Consider the following 15,618-nt stretch of genomic DNA (forward strand, 5'->3'; position numbering starts at 1 on the left):
GTGTGTGTGTGTGTGTCAGGTTTTCTTCGGGACTTGTGTGAGCTACTTCTGTATTTGTTACTACCTCCTGGAGATTTCCACAACAAGAACATGAGATACTTTCTAAGGGTGAGTACATATTAATTTAAACAAACACAAAATCTCACTCTCACTTAGCAGTGTGTTAGTCTGAGATGGAAATATGAGGCGTAAAATCACAGATTCAGTCACACAATATGTCATACAACCTGTGTTGTTAATTTATCATGTTCAAGCCACTGCTGCCACTTTGGCTGCCAGCCAGCTATGAGTATTATTTTCCAAAAACACAGAGCTCCATCAGACCATGTGACGGCATGTTTTTAGTATAAATTATTATGAGCTTACCTGGAAATGCACTGAATTTCTTTTTTTTCCTTTTCTTTTAGGAGGTGCTGGCACGTGGTGTGCTACTTCCTCTGATTAACCAGCTGAGTGACCCAGACTACATTAACCAGTTTGTCATATGGATGGTGAGAGCTGAATCCTACCTATTAGCCATTATTTGAACTGCTTTTTGTGTAAATATAACTATCCACAATACAATCAAGAAAGCAAACGAAACAGCACTGGGACCTGGTATCTATGTTTAAGATGTGTAAATGTGTGATATTTGTATAGATACGGGACTCCAGCTGTAACTATGAAGCCTTCATGAACATCCTGAAGCTGACAGACAAGCCTACTGAGTTGGAGGCTGTCAAGGACAAGGTGCTGGAGGAGCTACAGTACCTCCGCTCCCTGGACACCGCGGGAGATGGTGGGCACTTACTTTTTCTCTGACATACAGACGCACACGCACACAAAACTGATGTCTCGTGTTAATAAAAAGGCACGAAGCTCAACATTTTGCTTTCTTTCCTCCCTTTCTTCCCTCCCTTCTTTTTTTCTCTGTCCTTTAGACATTAATGTGATCAAGAACCAGATTAACAGTCTTCTGTTTGTGAAGAAGGTGTGCGAGACCAGGATCCAGAGACTACAGTCTGGCAAGGTGAGAAACTGCAGCACAACCTTAAAGTGCTTACACCGGATGATCCATTAAAATCATACATTGCTATTTGTTAGTGGTAAAATGGAAGGAAGTATCAGCTGGAATTGCTCAAAGTGAGTTTGATAGTCAAGTTTTATCTTTTAGGCTAGTTTAAGATACAGTTTATCTGCGTTCCAGACTTTGCTTATCCCTTTCCTGTGTTGTGTAGGAGGTGGATGCCTTGAAGCTGGCAGCAAACTTTGGCAAGCTGTGTGTTATCCCACTGGATCACATCCTCATCCACAACATAGCCCTGCAGTTTTTCATGGGTAATTCTGGATATTCATCATCACATATACAACGGATGCCAAATGTCACTGTAGTCATCTCAAGGCCCCTAATCCTGAACATTTCTGTTAATCATCTTTATAATCCATAACTTATTCCATTCCTCTAGAATTTACAGCCCCCACCTGTCTTGTTAGGCACTCTTCTTTTCAGTCCCACATGACCTTGTCATAGATTTTAAAAGGTCACTCCACTTTACAGATCAGATTACCATAGAGTCTGTGTTTGCATGTGTGTGTTTGCAAACTAGAAGTCAAACCAAGTTGCGTCAGATCTGGTGTGGAAAAAGAGCCAACCTCCTAAACGTTATGGTTGTTTCTGTTATTGTAGCATTTATACTGCATGAAATGTCTAATAGAAAATATATATATGTTTAGATCACCAAAACACAGACATTGTAAACAACCGTGATTTAAAAAAAAAAAAAAAAGTGTTGGTCACAGTATCCAGCATGTAGCCAGACACCACAAGCAGACAAAAATACAAATGACAAAATTTGAAAGGCACTGGTCCACTCCATATGTGTAACCAAAGTGCCATAATAGACAGTAAACATTTGGACCAACTCTTATGTGTCTGTTGATCCAGACTTCATGCAGGCAGCGGGGGCCCAGGCAGAGCTGTTCTTCTGGCTCACTGTCGAGGGCTACAGGGTGACGGCACAGCAGCAGCTTGAGGCCATGCACGGTTGTCAGAAGGAAGGCAAGAAGCAGCCCAGCGCCACCAAGGGGCTGCTGAAGGCTGCTGCACTGGGTGTCTACGAACAATACCTCTCTGACAAGGTAGGAAGCGTGTTAAGATCACGTGAGTGTTTAAAGAAACCATAAAGAACATGAGCACGAAATAAAAATGTTTTTGTCCCTCAGATAGTAAATTACATACAAATGCACTGCTCTCTTTAGCCTGTGTTTTGTAATATTTTGAGAAAATGTTTGCTCATGTGTATTTGCTCTTTCCTACCCAACAGGCGTCTCCCAGGGTGCAGGTGGACGAGGTGTCTGTAACTAAACTAGGGGAGAAACTACAGAAAGACGACCCCACAGCGGAGATATTTGATGAAATCCAGAGAAATGTAGGTTTTATGAGGGTCATTTTGTTAACCATGCCAATTTTCCGAGAATTTTTGTTGAATTATTTGCATAGCTTTTTGTGTTTACAAAAATATGTTTATAAGTTATACTATATTTTCTTTTGATTTTTTTTCTGTGTGCTGTCTGGCCACTGTTTTCCGCCTGTTAACGGATTGCCTCACGCGTTTTGCCGCAGGTGTATGACATGATGCTACGTGATGAACGCTACTACCCCTCCTTCAAGCAGAGTCCTCTCTACGTCCGCATGCTAGCAGAGCTGGACATGTTGAAAGAGCCGAGTTACCGGGGATCTGATGACGGCGACGGAGAATCCTTCAACGGCTCTCCCACCGGAAGCATAAACCTAGTAAGTCTTCTCTGTGTCCTGTGGCGGGGCTAGACTGTGTTATTGTTAGCAAACTGCGCAGTTAAACGATGACTTTATTTTTGTGATTTCAGTCTTTGGACGACTTGTCTAACTCCTGCTATGATGAATTTATGCACCTACATGCCTTCATCTCCGACACAGGTACACACATACACTCAGGCTCTTCAATGTGCTCCTGTTGTGAGCAAGTCTAAAAGCACGATGCATGTGTTTTGATTAAATCACGGTGGCGCTTTTTGCTTGATGTTTGTCATTTGCTCAGAACTGTCAGTCTTTGATGAAGGGTGGTGAATGAAACTTTAAGGGTTTATGCTATATTCTGGCAACTTTGTGTGCTCATGTCAGGGTTAAATACACTTTGTTTGTGTATTTGTTTGTGTACTTTGTTTGCCTTTCACTTGGTTTGGGATTTGTAACCACTCATGCTGAGAGTGTATGAATTACTATATTGTCTATCGGGTAGCCCCTATTTGTCCCTCCCTGCATGTTTTTTCCTTTAACGTTTCACCTCCCCCATTCGTCATGTCTGCTTTGTTGCTTCACACTGTTCCAGTATTCTTTCATTCCATCACCTTCACTTTTTTTCTGTTCTTCCTTTTTCCTTCCTCCTCCCTCCTTCTCCTTTCCTGTCATTCTGTCTCCCTTTTATCACATTTCCACACCCTCTGCTCTGCATTCTATCTTTGGCTTGCTCTTCCTCCTCCTGCACATACTTGTCTTTCTTTTTCCCTTTTTTCTTTTCTGCTTTCACCCACCTCCTCATCCTCCATTCCCATTTTGGATGTATTGCCGGGGCGGAGTAGCTGACACTTGTCTCCCCGGATTCTGGGGTGCTGCAGGGGTTTGCAACGACCACGGTAAGACCTACGCGCTGTACGCCATCACTGTGTTCAGACGCAGCCAGGACGGCAGTGAGGACTGCTGGAAGACCTATCGCCGCTACTCGGACTTCCACGACTTCCATATGAGGATCACCGAACAGGTGTGTGGAGCTATGATTTTAGTGTGTGTACCAGCTGTTCGGAAGTCCGCAACATGTCTATGATGTAAAATGTTAACATTAGTGTTGGAGCAACAGCTCATGAACTTATATGAGTGTTGTGTATGCATTCTGTTTTAGTTTGAGAACCTTGCCTCAATCCTCAAGTTGCCAGGAAAAAAGACCTTCAACAACATGGACAGAGATTTCTTGGAGAAGAGAAAAAAAGACCTCAATGCTTACTTACAGGTAACAGTTTTATGTTGACTAGCCAAATGTTTAATGCCTTTATTGCCTTGCATCATTTTGTGGAGTGTGTATCAATAACTTTTGCGTGTGTGTTCCAGTTGCTGCTGAACCCGGAGATGGTAAAGGCCTGTCCAACTCTGATTCCTTATGTCTATGACTTCTTAGAGAACAAAGCCTACAGCAAGGGCAAGGGAGAGTTTGCACGCAAGGTCACTACCTTTTTTCAAAACAAAGAATTCAGTGTTTCAGTATCACTTATTTACTACCAAATAACTGCAAATATATAATGTATATATATATAAGATTTTGGTATGTGGTACATATGGATGCATACTTTTAATCTAAAGATACAAGTGGCTGTACTTATAAAATAATTTGTGACTCCTTTTGTTTTATCGACCCATTAGATAGACACATTTGTAAATCCTCTGAGGAGCTCCATGAGAAACGTGTCCAACGCGGTGAAGGCCCTGCCAGACAGTCTGGCTGAGGGCATGACCAAGGTCTCTGATAACATGGGCCGCATGTCAGAGAGACTGGGCCAGGACATTAAACAGTCCATACTCAAGGTAACACCATTACACAGAGCGAGGGCATTGCATCCTAATAAAGAAAATTAAAACAGTCTAGTTGTAGCCTATTTACAACTGTAAATAACCCTCAGTCCTCCTCTTTACCTCACTATTCTGACAAGTTCATCCAACCTCTGACTATCCAGTGTCCTCTTCTTTTTTCCCAGGTGCCTCCACTCCTCCCCAAGTCTGACATCGACCCTGAACACTGCAGAGTCTCTGCTCAGCTTGATGACAATGTGAGTCAGTGGACGTGTTGGGTGCCGGTGTTTGCTTCATTTCCTTGTGATTTTATTTATTCATTTTTGTAAGTTGGTCATTCGTGTATTTTTTGCTTGTACAGGTGGATGACAATATCCCGCTGAGGGTAATGCTGCTGCTGATGGATGAAGTGTTTGACCTCAAGGAGAAAAACCAGTGGCTGCGCAGGAACATTAAGAACCTGCTGCAGCAGCTCATCAGGGCCACATATGGAGACACCATCAACAGGTCAGAGAGTAGACTGAATACAGTTCACAGACCCTGGGAAAATACATTCACATTATGTACGTAGCCTAGTTGTAAATGACAAGATGGATTTCTGCACCTGACAGAACAATTATCCTAAACTTCACCAAACCTTTTAATAATCTGGCAGAACTGCATTCAGTTTAAGAACGATGGTTATTTTCATTAGAATGACTTTATGTCACAAATGATAGATCACCCAGGCCTTTAACATGAGCCTATTCCAGTGAGTTAAGTTTTTTTGGTGAAGCGAAATGAGGTGACTTGATTTGTTAACTGTTTAAACCAAGATACGGTATTTCCGACAAATATCTCATGACCCAGGATGCGCAGACAGGATGTGTGCACATACTTAAACTGAACATTACACACAAGTTCAGAGCTCCAGGAAATTTGTCATAGTCTTGTACAAAACAAAGGGCAGTGGATAGCATTACACAGCACAACCTGAATCATCTTTCCTTTTTTCTGTGAAGGAAAATTGTGGATCATGTGGACTACTTGACCTCACCAGAGCAGGTTGCAGACTATGTCAAGAAGTTCAGGTAACCCCTACCATTTTCTTTCAATAATTAAAAGAGTGGTAAGAAGAATTTTGAATAACCTTCAGTTGCTCCTTATCTATACAGGGATTCCTACTGGCCCAACGGTATTCTGGCTGAGACGCCGCCCCGCCGGGACAAGAGCATCCGCATGAGGACACGAGTAGCTGCCAAGACCAACCTGCTGGGCATCATGCCAGGTGAAAACACACTTAATCTAGTTTCACCCAGACCCGTTTTGGGACTTCCTCATCCACTTACCTCATGCTTGAGGCCTTCTGTCTTGTACAACTGAAACAGACTGCTGGAAAGCTCTTCCGATCAACATAAATCCCACGTTTGTGTGGCTTGTCAGGGTTTATTTTTGACTGTGGAATGGACTTACTGTTCCCAGCAGATATTAAATGGGAATCGGGGGCAAACTTGATTGGGACATTTATACTGTGGTATTGAATTGGTACTGAGAATCGTGGAATTTTACTGGTATTGGTATCGACTGCTATTCTGGTATCGTGACATCCCTATTGCCTAGTTGTAGCAGTTTTACCCATGTTTAAAAAACCTGCATACACGCACTGATTTCAGTGTAAAAAGACTTTATCCACCACAATGAGGCGAAGAGGATGCCCCATTTAAATACTTACTAGGACAAGCGACTGAAAGATGCCCATGTAGATCTGGCAACTGTCCTTTTTTCACCATTTTGTAAAGAATGGTGGTATGTTTTCATCACGTTCATTTTCTCCAATTTCCACGCTTCATTTTTTCCCTAATGCCACACCAAAGGGGCAATTAAGTGGCCTAAGTGCTCCTCTTGTCAGCCTAAGCACTGCCCTGGTGTGAGCTCAGGGGGAAAAATGAACCCATGTGAAAAAGGTTCCTCTATATCACCCCCTCCCCTGTGCACCCTCCTGACTTCTCCACTATATTTCTTTCCCTATCTCAGATGAGATGAAGCACATCATCGGAGCGGATACCACAAGAAAGGGCATACTCCGTGTCTTCGACATGTTTCAGTACCAACCCATGAATCGCCGGCTAGTCTACGTTTTCCTGGAGGGCTTCTTGGAGACGATGTTCCCCCAGTACAAATTCCCTGAGCTCTTTGTCAAGCTGCACTCGCGCTCGCCACGAATCCACAGATACAGCCAGAAACTCAAATCCTCCTCCCTCAAGAGGTGACAGGAGAGGACAGAGGCAGCGGGACACGAGCCGACTAGACACACGCAGACTTGAGAGCTGAGAGTGAGAGTGTGGAGGGCTTGATGTGAATGTTGAGGAATGTGTGTGTGTGTGTGTGTGTGTGTGTGTGTGTGAGATTTCTGCCCTTCCACTCCCCTCACACACTCTTTTCAGTGAAAACACTCCAATTATCCAGCTGATCATTTCTGTCAAGACAGAAGTGAAGGATGAACAACGCACACTCTGCCCTCCTCTCACTCTGTGACACACACACATGCGCAAACACAAATCCTGTAATTTGCACCAAGACTGAACGTGGCAGTCTTTTCTTTTAAATACTTTCCTCCTCTCCTTTTTGGACTTTTTACTTGTGTTTAGCTTTACCCTGGGCCAGTCAATGCTGCGTTCTTGTGGTCCAGAGAGCAGACCACAAATACTGTATTGTTTTTAAACTGCAGGAGTAGATAGCATAGACCCACACCTTGCCTTACCTTCCCGCTTCTGTCTTCTGGCCAGCGCAGTCTTACCATCTCAGCGACCTGGCCACTCAGCTGTAGTCAAACTTACCCTCATGCTGTAGGCATTTTATCTGCAAAAGCTGCACACTTGCTAACATGCAAATTATATATTGTTTTCATAGCAACCAAAAATGTCAATAGCACTGGGTTAAAAAGGCGCTGTTTTTAAAATGTGACTGAACAAATATGGGTCGAAAGGATGATTTAGATTTTTATTGTCCGCAATTTATTTTCTAGCCTCAGTGCTTCTCGTGAGACATGATGAGAATTATTATTTTCTTTCTTTCCAAAGTATTTGCATCATCTGTACCACCCATCATCCTCAAATAATAGGCCACACCCCCTTTAAGGCTACTGTCATAACCCGTGACGACCAAAGCTCATGCTGATCCATACGTGTGTGCACTGGTTTGATGTTGGGATACTCTGAACATTACTGTGCTTCGATATCGTTAATCATGCGAGGAGAGAGAATGCAAAGATGACCTAAAGGGCGAGACTGTGAGGACACACACCGAAGTGTGTTACAGTTGTGGGAGGCTCAGCTCTGGCTGTCCAGGTGCACCATCAAAGAATGTACTCTCTGGTCCAGTCTGTATTTGGCTCGTGTAGAACTTTGTGTAAGTGTGTGTGTGTGTGTGTGTGTGTGTGTGTGAACGTGTGTGTGTTTAGCACGAAGATGCAACCATCTTCAGTCAGAAACTGTGCCAGTGTGAGCTAGTAAACCAGCCTTAAAACTACATACAGTATATACTGACCAAGAGACGCTCGCTACAGGTAGCTCTCCTCCACACGACTGAACATTACAAGGAAATCGAGATAGAGATATGGAGATATATCCCTAATCACTTTTATTCAGAGAAAATGTCTTTAATTTTGTGCAATATTTTTTTTTTCTTTAATGCATGTGCATTTTGAATCATTGTATACTGAGAAAAAAAAGTTATTCATATTGTTTTAATAGTAGAAAACATGAAAGAAGTTTCCCCAGAAATGTCTTCTTATCCCAACAACTTAACATTCCGTTGTTGTAAAAGTACAATGTTTATTTTACAGACTTGTTTTATAAGTCTGAGTTTTTGTTTTTGTTTTTGTTTTTTGGTGCGTGAGGGGTTATTTTTTCACTTATCCCTCACCAACTCATACAGAATCTGTGTTTTGGGCAGTGGCAGAGGGTTTTCTGTGTGGTAGCCCCAATGATTAGCTCATTGGGCTATAGTTAGTTCAGAGGCAGCCTAAAACAACTGTTTCTTTTTAAACTCATAAGTGGCGTTTTATGCATTCAAGCCTGTTCTGTTAAGTGTGAACCGATCTTTGTTGTTATGAACTGACAGTCGGAGGGAAACGCCCCACTTCTCCTTCTGTCCAACAGGCTCACAGGAAAGCCATGTACTGTGAGCAATGGAATCACTGCTAATGAGCACTTAACGTAGCAACCGGCCGGACGGAGCCCCATTCTGCTGCCGTCATTGGATGGAACTTCCTCGCCTGCTTGGATTTGCTTGCACTGAGCAGCCCTGGTGGACTCTGATAGGCTGAGCAGGACATGAACTGGAGCCTCACTCACTGGGAGGTGAATATTTTGTCCCCACGGTGGAGGAGAAGGTGTCACCTGTAACTTTCTGCACACCTCTCCTTACAGGAAGGCTTGTCTTTTTTTTTTAACCCCAGTATTTATGATAATCTATGATAATAAAAATTGTGCATATATGTGTACAGTATGTGTTATAGTGTGCCTAAATGTACTGTCAACTCTATTTTCATATTTTTCTTTAACCTAAAAAAAATCAATCAGAATGTCATGATCATTTTACGCGACTGAAAATGACTTTAGGGTGTTTTTTTGCATCATGCTTATCAAACTCTTCCTTGTGAGCAACTGTGCTCAGATCAGTATAACACTAATAAAAGGTAACTCAGACTAACTGATCTACAGTGTGTGTGCTGTCTTCAGTATGTTTGCTGGTCTGGTGCATTTGGAGTGAGCTTTGCAGGGCAGCGTAGGCCGCTTACTGATATAATCTTGCTCAGTGCTGTCTACAATGCAATATTTGACACAATGACACTTGAAATAAAGACTTAAAGGTCCAGGGTGTAACATTTAAGAGGATCGATTGGCAGAAATGTATTATTATATTCATAGGTATGTTTTCATTAGTGTGTAATCACTTGAATATAGGAATTTTGTTTCATTACCTTACAATGAGTTGTTTTTATCTACAGCCACAGGTTGCCTTGCATGGAGTCCATGTTTCTACAGTAGCCCAGAATGGACAAACCAAGCTCTTGCTGTAGATGGGGCCTTTCGCGTTTTCTGTGGCCACCATAGTTTATTTTACACACCTCTCATTCCCAGGTCATTAAATACAGACTCGAGTGGTGTTCAGTTGGTTGCAATCTGCTAATTCTTTGCTAGATGCCACTAAATCTTACACACTGGTCCTTTAAGAAAGTTATTTTGAGTGTGTTTACATTCATATCAGGCAGCGTAGGAATTGTAGCCCTTTTATCAGTAGTACAGATACAATTTCTAAGTAGAGTATTAATTATACAGGTCAAACTGTTTATTTTGGCTGTAATCTTGTACTTGTCATGTATGTTTCCTGCTAATGACCGATCTCTCTGTGGAGCAAAAGGCAGAGGGCTCACACCATGCTGCTTACTTAAAACCACCATTTTGAAACATTACACATCAACTATATATGGAAAACAGCACTGCCTGGAAGGAAGAACATAATTCAATAGTATTTTTAAAGCTCATGGGCCCTATACAGCTGCTTCATTCAGCGTATCATGGCAGCTCTGAGCAAATGTCCTAACAACTGTAGTCATGAACGCTCAAATGTACTGTCCTATTCTTAAATACTCCGTCCTGATAATGACACCTGAAGCAGGTTTTCACTTACAGGTATCACTGTTTTTACAATAAATGCCACAAATTGAGAAATACAAGAAATGTTTTCATGCATAACATTTGAAGGATGACAGAGAACATGTATATACATTATATAATCTCTTTCACTTTTAATTCAACCCATCAAAAGCTTCCAAAATTGTGAATGCTTGGTTCATCCACACAATGCCAACACAGATCTGATCTGATGTCTGTGTTACTCCACAAATAGTGCAAACATCCTTTTCCAGCTTCCCAGGCTCGGTGTCCTATTGTCCATTAACAAGCCCGACAGCTTCCAGTCCATGTATTTTGCATTTAAATGTTCATTCACGAGTTTCCAGAAACCCTATGCGTCTTCTGTTTCGCTTTTCCTACCGGATCAATGATCACAACAACCCCCCATGCAGCCAGACCTAAAAAAAACAAAACAAACAAACACAGGTGTGCATGTATTATTTTTAAAGAGGACAACATGATGCGACGTTACCACCTTAAAACGTAACTTACTAGCAGCGAATGTAATCTGAGCCACCGTCCCCATGGAGGTAGGTCCCCCTTTAAGCATCACCCTCCGGGCTGCGTTGAACACATAGGCTGCGGACAGGACCAGAGCCCCCCCGGAGAGGACCCGGCAGCTCCAGCAGCTCTTGAACAGCTGGCTGGGTTTGGACACGGCGGTATCTGCCCCTGCTGCCGGGGCTTCTGCTGCTGGTGACATTGCCCAAGGTGTTTATGGTGCTAATGCTAACACACGACCTCGTTTAAAAACAACAACAACAACGTACGGAGGAGTCACATAAAACACGACAACGTCAACAACAGTCCGTTTCTAAACCAGTGTTTAAACAATTGGTTCACGTGAGACGAAGGTGCAACCACAGTCTTCCTCGGGTCGTGCTCATGCAGGCTGTAGAAGTTTACGTTTGTAAAGCACTTCCAGGTTGTTTCCTCTCCTACTGTTTTGTGTTTGTTTTGGCGGATTGTGATTTACAGCTGCACAGCGCCCCCTACCGTACCGGAGTATGTAGAACCGGGGATAGTTCAGAGTACATTAAGTCTATGAACAAAAGAAATAGACAAACTATAACTTAACATATATTCTACTAAACAATCCGGTGTGTTAAGAGATCTATAAGCTCTCTCTGTGTTTCCCTAATACTGCGACACATGCAGAAAACCCTCAGCCGCTCAGCAGGGACTGTCTGTCTGTGCTTTTTCAGTCAAAGGTACAATGTTGCTTATTGCTCACTTCATTAATAACAGTTCTGTTTATGTAGTATTCACATCCCTCAAAATTAAATGTTTGAAAATAAGGTGGCTCGTTCTGTCAGATGCAGTGAAGCTTTAAAAGAGGGGAACTAATGAAGTCAAACCCCTTACAGTATGTTTGACCACAGCAGCAGTCAGTTCTTACATTGTTTTTAACTTTTAACTCTATAGACCTAGACCATCAGGGAAAAGGCGAGGGATATATTCAGATATATTGTACTGTAATTCAATCCCATGCTGCACTGCTGTCTGTCAACAGTGTGTCTCCCTCAGGCAGTCAGTCGGTGTGGAGGTGGAGCACGTCTGACCTTCTATCTGCAGACCTCTGGAGCTCCTATAACTGTATGCAAATAATAGAACATATTTAAATAGTTAATTTATCTCGTGTCTACAAATATACAGTATACTTGTAGCAAGTTTGTGATGATTTGGCTAAATTATAATAATGTTTATAGTGTGTGTATCAGATTTCCATTTACACTGCAGTTTGCAGTGATGCATTTATTGATCAAACAGAAACAAACAAGAAACACTAACTCAACTAATGAGCAAAAGAATAATGAAAAGTAATTGTGGCCAAAAACCTAAACCTAAAATAAAGTTTTATTTTATATAATAAAAAACAAAAACAAATAACTTGATGCTGGCTGTAGAAAGAAAACAAGGTCCAATTTGTGTACTTCCTGGTTATATTCCTAATGCTTCCTGTATTGTATTTTCAAATTAAAAGTTTTGTTTATGTCTAGTTGCCTGGTTGCCGTGAACAAGCTATTTTCTGATCCGTCCGCATGTGAAATGTAAAACGTGGAGCTGCTGCAAAAACTACGACCATCCACATTCATATCGCACACATCAAATCACCTCTAAACCGAGAAATGAGTCAGCTGAGTCAGCTGAGTCAGCAGTTTACCTCCAGCAGGACTACTGACCCCTCAGGCTCTGTGGCAACTGTCCCGTCAGGGTTACGCCATTCATGTCTTTCAGGGAACAAACGATGTGTTTGTTTTGTGTCTTGTTTGTGAGTTTTCCTTTAATGTGGGTCGCTGTGCGGACGGAACCCGTTGTGGGCTCCTCGTACGTTGCCGCTGTGTACGAGCACAAAGTAATCCTGAACCCGCACCCTGATGTCCCGCTGTCCCGCGCCGCTGCCCTGAGACACATGCGCGAAAACCTGGATGTTTACGAGGAGCAGGCTGCCCGGGCCGCTCAGCAGGTACAGGGGACATATGCTTCAGTCAAAAGGGACAGTGCTGCTTAATGCTCACTTCTTACCTTCAAATTTATAAGCTTTAAAATAAGGTGGTTCATTCTGCATGTCACATTTTTTTCCATAGCCAGTCAGTTATTATCTTGTTTTTAATTTTTAACTCAAACCTTTCACTCTGTTGGTCCTTGGACCCCAACTGAAGTCTCAAATGTCACTGCCATCGTCACTTGCTGTAAATGGTAGAATATTTAACAGTTATCTGAGCTTGTATCATAACCAGAGACCAGGGAAACAGGGAATAATTAAAAAGCACTGTCAGGATAACAATAAGTTAAACTTAAATTAAACTTGTGATAGCAGGGTACTGAAAACAAGTTGGTGTAAACTCAGTCATCAGGAGCGGCTGTGTTTCTCTATGCTCACATGAAGAAGCACTTTTAATGTCACAGGGATCATGACACACTCTATACAGTAGATGTCTCCTGTCTTATCTTCCCATGGCCAGGGTGCTCAGATCCTGGTGTTTCCAGAAGATGGTCTTCATGGTTTCAACTTCAGCCGTTCATCCATCTCTGGCTACCTGGAAACCATTCCTGACCCCCAGGAAGAGAGCTGGAACCCCTGCGTGGAGCCGGGCAAATACAACAACACCGAGGTGCACAACAATACTTTTCATTTTGTTGTTGTTATTGAGCAGGTGTTCTAATACACTGACATGGAGAATAGAAACCATATTGGCGTGTGGTTGTGTTTCACAGGTTCTCCAGCGGTTGAGCTGTATGGCCCGACGTCACAACCTCTACCTGGTGGCCAACATGCCTGACCTGCAGCCCTGCCCCCTGAAGACAGACCCCTCCTCCTCCTGTCCCCCTGACGGACGCTGGCAGTTCAACACCAATGTGGTCTTCAGGTGCCGTGTAGACCTTTAAAATAGAAGAAGTTTAGCTGAAGCCCAGCAAGAGCACCAGTACATCATTTTCTAGTCTATGTGAACAGTTCAGAGTATCTTCTTTCATACAGGTCAGATGGTCTGCTGGTTGCACGCTACCATAAGTACAACCTCTACTTTGAGAACGCCTTTGACACTCCGCCGCAACCTGAGATCATAACGTTTGATACACCTTTTGCTGGGAGGTTTGGTCTCATCATCTGCTTCGACATCCTGTTCCACAAGCCCACAATAACCCTGGTGGAGGAGGTAGATAGACAACCACTCAAATTCTGGATCCAACCCTACATTCCGGTGTTCGTTCTTCTCTTTTTCTAACATCCATCTCACTTTGATCTCCTTTTAGGGGACGCGTCAGCTGATCTTCCCCACAGCCTGGATGAACCAGCTCCCCCTACTGGACACGATCCAGTTCCAGCAGGGGATCAGCTTGGGTGCCAATGTCACCGTGCTAGCAGCCAACATTCGTAATGACGGACTGATCATGACAGGAAGTGGTATCTACACCCCTTTTTCTGCCACCTACCACCACGCACAGAAAGGAGACCCAGAGGAGGGCAGGCTGGTGGTGGCCAGGGTGCCAGTCTTAGACCCACTGTGGGTGGGCCAGAGGGTGGCCACAGAGAAGGGGGAAGCTGAGTCCACATCATCTACAGCTACAGGATCTGGATACTGTGACAAAGAGATCTGTTCTCCTTCTCTGGAAATTGGTTCTCCGGTCCCTCCCACCTTCATCTCATCCATGATGTACGACCCATTTACATTTGTCTTCTTAAACGAGACAGAGGGTGAAGTGAAGGTGTGCAATGGCACGTTTTGCTGCCGCCTGCAGTACCGTCGGTTACCACAAGGCAGCAGTAGAGAGCTCTACGCATTGGGAGCGTTTTCTGGAACACACACCGTGAACGGACGCTATGCCCTACAGGTATGAATGAGAAGTTTGGGTATTTAAAATTGCTTCGTGAGAGTTTTAATATTTATCACATCTCTGCTGCAGGTGTGTGCTCTGGTCCGCTGTGCAGGGTTGGACGCCGCATCCTGTGGACAGGAAGTCGGAGAGGCCGAGTCTAAACTGGACTTCCTTTTGGAGGGGAAGTTTGGGACCAGATACGTGTACCCATCAGTTTTGACTAGCAAGCTGGTCCTGGAGCAGCCGGAGCATCTGGAAAAAGCTGCAGATGGCAGAGTGACCATGAAACACTCAAACATGACTGGTGGGCTGGTCACTGCCTGTCTGTACGGACGGATGTATCACCTGGACAATGAATGAATTGCTTTGGAATAGATGAGAAAAATATCAAATAAATAAAAAATACGTTCTGACCAAGACTGGTAATGACAATTCAGCTGTCACAAATTTGTATTCTGTCATATACAAACTGCAATAAATCAAAAACAAATATCTTTATTCATCCATTACTTAATCTTTACAAACATTGCACCAAGTAGTGTTCAACCTCTGCCTGAAAGTAGCTTGTTCCTTAAAAGGCAATATTAATTCATTTCTCTCCCTCTCTCTCTTTCTCACAAACACACACATCTCTCTCTCACACACACACCACAACACGACACACACACACGTATACACAGTGTGAGCCACTTTCCCCCCCCCCATCTCCAGTACAGTACACCGACATTGAGTAGTTACAGCATTGCAAGTTAAAAGTTCCCCAGGCCGCCATTTCAGATCTGTCTCCTGGACCAATCGTACAGTAAATGGGTCTTACATCCACCTGCTGTCAGAATAAGTTCCCAGGGATTCCACTTTATAGGATTCAATAATCACTTCCTCTCTTCGGAATTGAAAAGTGGTTTTAAGAACAATTTACGCAGCATTACCAATGTGACAGCCATCAACGTCTCCCATGGTAGCCCGAAGAAGAACTCTGAATAAAAACTCAAAAGTACAGTAGGGAAAACAGTAACAAATGACCTGGTCCCGTAAGATTGTCCC

At 43.2% G+C, this 15,618-nt stretch overlaps 3 protein-coding genes across 5 annotated transcripts in view; 2 read left to right on the forward strand and 1 right to left on the reverse strand.

The window, feature by feature from the left end:
* Positions 1-9,272, forward strand: part of snx13 (sorting nexin 13) — a 23,946-nt gene extending 14,674 nt beyond the window's left edge. For 2 of the 3 annotated variants that reach the window (XM_035681252.1, XM_035681251.1), the window contains exons 8-25: positions 20-108; positions 408-491; positions 640-778; positions 921-1,009; positions 1,218-1,317; positions 1,925-2,118; positions 2,304-2,408; positions 2,603-2,773; positions 2,866-2,935; positions 3,598-3,776; positions 3,915-4,022; positions 4,121-4,231; positions 4,430-4,591; positions 4,762-4,833; positions 4,938-5,083; positions 5,578-5,646; positions 5,731-5,843; positions 6,590-9,272. In XM_035681252.1, the coding sequence (XP_035537145.1) occupies positions 20-108; positions 408-491; positions 640-778; positions 921-1,009; positions 1,218-1,317; positions 1,925-2,118; positions 2,304-2,408; positions 2,603-2,773; positions 2,866-2,935; positions 3,598-3,776; positions 3,915-4,022; positions 4,121-4,231; positions 4,430-4,591; positions 4,762-4,833; positions 4,938-5,083; positions 5,578-5,646; positions 5,731-5,843; positions 6,590-6,825 (2,237 nt within the window). In that variant the 3' untranslated portion in view covers positions 6,826-9,272. The remainder of the gene's footprint in view (positions 1-19; positions 109-407; positions 492-639; positions 779-920; positions 1,010-1,217; positions 1,318-1,924; positions 2,119-2,303; positions 2,409-2,602; positions 2,774-2,865; positions 2,936-3,597; positions 3,777-3,914; positions 4,023-4,120; positions 4,232-4,429; positions 4,592-4,761; positions 4,834-4,937; positions 5,084-5,577; positions 5,647-5,730; positions 5,844-6,589) is intronic. The other variant, XM_035681253.1, reaches the window with a different exon arrangement.
* A 1,071-nt stretch (positions 9,273-10,343) lies between these two features.
* On the reverse strand, positions 10,344-11,257 carry dmac1 (distal membrane arm assembly complex 1). The gene is made up of 2 exons (XM_035680940.1): positions 10,747-11,257; positions 10,344-10,652 (listed from the first exon to the last, which is right to left on the reverse strand). Exons 1-2 carry the CDS (start codon positions 10,955-10,957, stop codon positions 10,567-10,569), a joined length of 297 nt encoding a protein of 98 aa, XP_035536833.1. The 5' UTR covers positions 10,958-11,257; the 3' UTR covers positions 10,344-10,566.
* Positions 11,258-12,238: 981 nt separating this feature from the next.
* On the forward strand, positions 12,239-15,068 carry btd (biotinidase). The gene is made up of 6 exons (XM_035680939.1): positions 12,239-12,721; positions 13,221-13,370; positions 13,474-13,625; positions 13,736-13,913; positions 14,011-14,589; positions 14,662-15,068. The coding sequence occupies exons 1-6, from the start codon at positions 12,482-12,484 to the stop codon at positions 14,932-14,934; spliced, it is 1,572 nt and encodes a 523-aa protein (XP_035536832.1). The 5' UTR covers positions 12,239-12,481; the 3' UTR covers positions 14,935-15,068.
* Positions 15,069-15,618: the final 550 nt, after the last annotated feature.

The sequence above is a fragment of the Morone saxatilis genome, unplaced genomic scaffold (assembly GCF_004916995.1).
Source record: "Morone saxatilis isolate NCDOM2014 unplaced genomic scaffold, NCSU_SB_2.0 Contig9, whole genome shotgun sequence".
Classification (NCBI taxonomy): Eukaryota; Metazoa; Chordata; class Actinopteri; family Moronidae; genus Morone; species Morone saxatilis.

Excerpts from the sequence above, each read along its gene's own strand:
- dmac1 (XM_035680940.1), bottom strand. The coding sequence starts at position 10,957 with ATGTCACCAGCAGCAGAAGCCCCGGCAGCAGGGGCAGATACCGCCGTG. Across the intron at positions 10,653-10,746 it reads TCAGATTACATTCGCTGCTA|GTCTGGCTGCATGGGGGGTT; the intron begins GTAAGTTACGTT and ends TGTTTTTTTTAG.
- btd (XM_035680939.1), top strand. The coding sequence starts at position 12,482 with ATGTCTTTCAGGGAACAAACGATGTGTTTGTTTTGTGTCTTGTTTGTG. Across the intron at positions 13,371-13,473 it reads GCAAATACAACAACACCGAG|GTTCTCCAGCGGTTGAGCTG; the intron begins GTGCACAACAAT and ends TGTGTTTCACAG. Across the intron at positions 14,590-14,661 it reads ACGGACGCTATGCCCTACAG|GTGTGTGCTCTGGTCCGCTG; the intron begins GTATGAATGAGA and ends TCTCTGCTGCAG.